The 6,496-nt window shown below is 33.6% G+C and overlaps 1 protein-coding gene across 2 annotated transcripts in view; it reads left to right on the plus strand.

Moving 5' to 3' along the window:
• LOC108976667 (insulin receptor substrate 1-like) overlaps nucleotides 1-6,145 on the plus strand; it is a 57,576-nt gene extending 51,431 nt beyond the window's left edge. For both annotated transcript variants that reach the window (XM_018945911.1, XM_018945912.1), the window contains exons 3-4: nucleotides 1,818-1,998; nucleotides 5,806-6,145. In XM_018945911.1, the coding sequence (XP_018801456.1) occupies nucleotides 1,818-1,998; nucleotides 5,806-5,887 (263 nt within the window). In that variant the 3' untranslated portion in view covers nucleotides 5,888-6,145. The remainder of the gene's footprint in view (nucleotides 1-1,817; nucleotides 1,999-5,805) is intronic.
• Nucleotides 6,146-6,496: the final 351 nt, after the last annotated feature.

Here is a 6,496-nt window from a genome sequence, read left to right on the forward strand (position 1 = left end):
TTTTTTTTTTTTTTTTTTTTTTTTGTTTTTTTAAATTACTACACATCTTTTGGCACCTATGTAAACGTGGAATTTACTCATTCGGATCATCCAATTTAAAGCTTCTGGACGAGAAATTCCGATGAAAAAAGCCAACGAAAAATCCCTTAAATATGCAAACGTGGACAACTTTCTTATACATATCTGTAGTTTATTAAAGAGGTAATACTATTGTTACTTTTAATTTCAAACTACTGTGGCAAAACTCCAGAACTAGCAGTTTAACTGTATGATGCGATATTTGGACAGAAAATAAGTGTCGCTTGCCCAAACGTTCTATCAAAGTGTAACAAGTTTATGGAGGGTGTTGATTTGCTAGATTCCTTCATAGGCCGATACAACATCGAAATACGCTCTAAGAAGTGGTATTTGCGACGTATAAGTATAATCCTTATACTTTATTTCTATAGAAACCACCAGAGAAGTGGCCCTATCACTAAAACTGAAGTACGGTTGAAACAAATGGACCACTGGCCAACATTTGTGGACAGTAATGAATKCACTTCTGTCCACTTTCATTCGATAAAATAAAGAGCATATTCATTCAGTACCCTCCTTGAAAATTTATTAGATTTACTGCATGATATTGCATATGTGCAATGTTACGTAACTCTGTTGCTAGAAACACGACAATTATAAAATTTAAAATTTGTCATATTATAATAGAACACATTAAAAATTTGATTCAAAAAAATTTTTATTCTCACGGAAATTAAATCATGCACCGAAGGGTTAAAATATATATAGAATGTACCCATCACTGTCAGCTCCACATCGTCATCCTCTACTCCAGCGCCCGAGGAATTTAGCCAATGTTCTGCCGATTTCATTTGGCTTTTTAAATACCGAACCTTACATTTTAGAATGTTCCATGTCGCTTAAATTTTTGTACAAGCAACTTACTATAATAGATTTTCACTGTTGGTTTCTGAAATTAAAGGAGATGTAATTAAATCAAAATAAATAACTAATGTGTCGAAAATTCGCCTCGATGTGTCGGTGTTCCTGCATATAGCACAGCACTGTTTTGATTTCGGCTTCCGTCCATTTTTCGTCGGCATTTTCGTATTTCTTTAGATACAAAAATTTCAGTATAAATAAATGACACAAAATTTATATTTATTTTGTACTTTGTGATTCTTACTTGATGATATTTGATGCTTTTTATTTCGGGTTTAATTTGCTGATTGTAAAAAAAACAGCTGTTAAAAGCAGATTTTCCAATAAGAAAATCTAAATGGAAATGCCATTCGCTTAGTTTTATTTATTTATTTTTTGCTGCCATTTAGTTAATTTCCAACGACTTTGTAACACTGGAAATAAGCAAACAACCACATAATCTGTAAACAAGGGCCTAGGTAGGTTATTGTGTCATACCGTATTTTGTTGTTGTTTACTTAATCACATAGCTACATAACTCAATAACCACCTTATCGTGAATAGCTTAATAGTAAAATTTTGCCTCTGCGGTTGACTTCTTTCTTACATACTCCATACTATATTAAAGTTTGTCCGCCTTGGTTAAGTTTATATCGATTTTAATGCGAGATATCTCGCTAAAAATATACGACAATGTTTCGATAAGTATAATGTTATTCATTATGTCGTTATGCACTTTTACTCGGTAGTAATATGAGGTTATGTTGTATTCAATATATTTAAATATTTGCGATACCACACAAAACGAAGTAAATAAGTCTGAGGCTTATGTTAAATTGTTTATAAACAATTACATATTTTAATGCTTAGTTAACATATTTAATATTTGGTATTTTCAGATCACGTTTGGCAAGTGGTAGTACAAAAGAAAAGCTTGGCAGAAGAAAGGAAAATTATAGGAAACTATCATGTATGCTTGTCCCCAAAGTCTGTTACTTTTATAAGAATTGGTTCAGAAAAGTCGTCATCAGGATATATTAGAGCCACGGACATACATATTCCGTTAAACACCATAAGAAGGTACATAATTATAATTAGGTTTTTTATTATTCTAAAATCTCTTAATATAATATACCGAATATGCTTATGTGTCGTTACCTAAGTAATTTCGGTTTTTAGTGCTATTTAAATACGATAGTTTTTTTATTGTGTAACGTGAACGCTTGCGTTAGACAAATTTAATTTTGCAGCGATCTCTCAAGTTATTATTCAACAATTTACATCGACCAACGACTTTATTTTATCCGCATGGGGTTGAAGAGTCTATCCAGAACGCAGTGCATCCTTAATATCGAAATTTCTGGAACGTAATTTTGTAAATTAATTTTGGCAGTGGCGTTCGGTCAACACATCTTCTCCGTACACATCGCATAATTTTGCCTTGCTTGAACTACATATTTACGTTTTGATAGTAAAACAGTAAAATATGTCGAAAATACTAAACAAAAACAAGCGCTCATATAATTCATCTTCGGTCACATCTTCTTTTTCTGTCAACAGTAAAACTTTTCTAGTTGCTCGGTGAAAAACTGCTACAAGTAACTCCATTAAGGTAGTTCTGCAAATGGTAGTCCGATTATGCAAGGTCAGGACTATCTGGTGGTTGCAACGAAACTTCCCAGCCAAGCTCTCCCAGTTCTTGCCAAAACATCAAACATGTGTATGGTCTAGCGTTGTCCTGATGGAACACAAAGCCCATTCTGTTGATCAGTTTTTGCCGTTTTTTTCGATTGCTTGCTTCAATCTCTTAAGTTGTTGACAGTAAAATGTAGACTCAATCGTTCAACCAGGCTGGAGTAGCTCATAGTGGATGATTCCTTTCCAATCCCAGCAAACACTCAGCCTAACCTTTCGAGGCGTCAATCCTGGCTTTGCAACGATTTGTTGAGCTTCACCACGCTTGGACCATGATCTTCTTCGCATATTATTGTCATATTGGATCCACTTTTCGTCTCCTGTTACCATTCGAATCAGAAATGGTTCGATTTCATTTCGTTTCAGCAAAGAATCGAAGAAACTATTTCGGTACATTAAATTTTTCGCAGACAATTCATGTGGTATCCAAACATCGATCTTCTTTTTGTAGCCAGCCTTTTTTAAATCGTTCATAATTGCTTGATGATGAATGTTAAGTTAGAGATGTTATGGCTGCTTATATGACGGTACTAGTCACTCTTTTCCATAATTTCATCGGCTTTTTCAACGATAAGTGGACCAGAGCCAGGTGCATCTTTCATATCGAAATTTCCAGAACGGAAGCGAGCGAACCATTGTTGTGCTACACGAACTGATAGTGATACATTCTCCGTAAACTTCCATTTTTTATAAAAAAAAAACTTCAAAATGGAGCGAATTTCTTCATGGGCAAGGGCATTCTTCCCCTTTTTTATTTTCACTTATATTTGAGCAGATGTTGCCTTTTTTCCCTTTCGCCGAACACTAAATGGTATGACACAATGTGATTGGTACAACTGGAGATACACGACTGCAACCACATCTATTGACAAAATACGAAAAGACTACCCTATATTTCGTAGCCTTATCTACCAGTATTACTTGTTTTCATCCAATTCATTTTTAGGTTGGCAAGAGGTGTCTTAATACGATGAATATATATAGTATATCTAAGAAAATTTTCTGAATTTATTTATGTAAAATTGTACGAATTGAATAAGTACTGATCAAATTGATTTCCATAATCTTTCCTTTGAAAATCTTATGAATTTTCAATTTTATATTCACTTTTTCATACTTTTTTGTTATGAAATTTTTCAACATAKTTTGCATGGTCCTTAATGTGTTATTATTAATAAATAATACTAACAACTGTGTCAAAACGCTGTGGTTTCCTAGTAAATTTTTTTCGAGATCTCTAAAATATTGTAGCTTCTGTATTCATCTACAAAGCGAAATATTGTTATAATATTCAGTGCAATTATATCAGTTCCCATAATTCAGTAGCCTTACATAAAAGTGAATGTCAATACATGGTTATCTATTGGTAAATCTACTACTATGTAAAAAATTTAAAATATTGAGGAGTTTTTGCTCGAAAATATTCATGCGATAATTGATACACATAATCTACTTTACCATGAGTTAAAAATCAAAAAAAAAAAAATAATAATAGTAATTGGTACCGATAATCTACTTTACCATGAGCTAAAAAGTTTATCGATACGGAAAGAAATTTGGTCTAAAATTTTCGTAAGCATGTTTAGCACATTCGAAACATTTGCCTCCATCTCTTTTTAAATAGTTATTTTGTTTGTCCGCCTTATATTTTGAATGCCATTGCTTGGCAGACCTTAACCCTCTAACAGGCAAGACCGTCCTGAGGCCGCCTTTAATAAATTCTCACAAATTCCTAAGACAATTTTTTGTTGTCCACAACTCTTATAAGAACCGTTAGATAATGCATCAACTCAAATTTTCTTAGTATCAACAAATGTATTGTGACGTTTCGTTTTGTTTTTATCGGTTTCAGTTGAATTCAGTAGTTGAATACAGAAATTCAGTGTTAAAGGTCAATTAATTGCAGCGCCGTTTTTAAAATTTTCCAAATTAAAATAAAAAGTATTTTATCAAAATATTCATACGGAAGAATTTTTTTGCGATCAAGTAAGTTAATATATTTTAAGTTAATATACTTTTTAATAAAAAATAAAAAGTATTTCGAGTTTTAAGAACACGAAGACTGCCTGACCGAATGAAGCAACCGATTCATTTAAACAAATCACCGATATGTCCTTAAACATAAGTTCAAATGATGCTATACCTGTAGGATCATCAAGGCTTACTGAAATACCTGAAGCGTCTTCCTCTACCACAGAAAGGTCATTGACAGCAATACAACTGGTCCCTTAGTTATTCCCTCTTCTGKTGGTTTTACAGGTTCAGGTATATGTTTTTCATTCAAAGTTTGCAAAACAAAATACACCGATGGAAATGTTCTGCTATCTTTTTAAAAAGAGAACTAGTTCTATTGATTGTGGAAGAAACAAATCGAGCAGCTTATTCTAAAAACGTCAACAGCCAGTTTAAGATCGACGCTGAAAGAATTTTTAAATACATTGGCGTAATCATTTATATGTCCGCTTAATGTTATCCGAATTTGGAAAGCTATTGGGGTAAAATTGCTTTCACTCTAATTCAAAAAACAATGACTGTAAAACAGTTTTTGGCGATAAAAAGATATTTGTCTTTTAGAGATGAAAGCGAGAGGATTGAAAAAGGTAAACCAGGATATGGTCCATTGTTTCGTATCTGAAAATTGTCAGATGAACTCAACAAACGGTTTGATTCTGCTCCAAAGCCTGCTCGTCTTTGTGTCGATGAGCAAGTGTGTAGCACAAGATTAAAACATCACCTTCGGCAGTATATGTCAAATAAGCCACACAAGTGGGGAATAAAATTGTTCGTCTTGTGTGACTAAACTGATTTTGTGTATCGCGGCATCTACACCTTGGGCACGATAAGGATAAGGATGTAAAGAACGAAGAAAGAGGATACTCAATTGAGTACGTTGGTGTTGCATATGGTTTCGATATTAACACGGTTTTGTGGAAAGACAACAAGACAGTCCGATTGACATCAACTTACGTTGGCGTTCAGCTATTTAAAAGCGAAAATGAGAACGAGCAATCGGCCAAAGTTTCACGCTACGATCGAAAACAAAAGCAGCATATTGAAGTAGATTGCCCCCAAAATACGGGAATATAATAGCCATATGGGGGGATAGGACTTAATGGATGGACTTATTGGTCGTTACGGTATCCACGCAAAGACTCGAAATCTGATAACACGTTTTTTTTTACCATTTTGTAGATATGGCTGCGACAAATGCATATATTTTGTATCGACGAAAATTTCAACAACAATCTATCTGCACAAGATGACAAGCTATTAAAGTTACCCGAGTTCAGTGAAAAAATTGCTGCTGTCTTATCGCTTACAAACTCAATCGTCCTGCTAGTCGGCCAAGTTTCCCACCATCAACAACTAAACGAAATGTAGAAAAGAGCAGAACATCTAGTTGCGGATGTCCACTTTGATCAATATGATCACTTTCCCATTTGGCTTCCTAAAGACGGTGGAAAAAGAAAATGTAAATTGTGTCTAAGTTCAGACGCAGTGTTTTTGTTCCAAATGTAAACTAAATTTATGCTGCTCGACTACGAAAAACTTTTTTTTTGACTATCATCACAAAAAATAATTAACTTTATTATTTGAATTCCTCTAGTTATTGAAATTCTTCTTTTGTTTTTTATATTTTCTTTTGAAATAAAATGAAGTTTTAATTGAAACTACACCTATTTCTTTATTTTGACCTAAGCCGGCAAGGCTGCCCTGAGGGGGGCTTCAGATTGTTCTTACCTGTGAGCACAAAACCATATACAAAAATCGTATGACTATATATTTGAGGTTTATGGAGCCTTATTATCCTAGAAAAAAACTCCCAATCTTTTCTGTACACGATTTTAGTTTTAATAATTTTTAATTCATTTTGTAATTGGGG

Source organism: Bactrocera latifrons, unplaced genomic scaffold (genome assembly GCF_001853355.1).
Source record: "Bactrocera latifrons isolate USDA-ARS-PBARC rearing strain unplaced genomic scaffold, ASM185335v1 scaffold_799, whole genome shotgun sequence".
NCBI lineage: Eukaryota > Metazoa > Arthropoda > Insecta > Diptera > Tephritidae > Bactrocera > Bactrocera latifrons.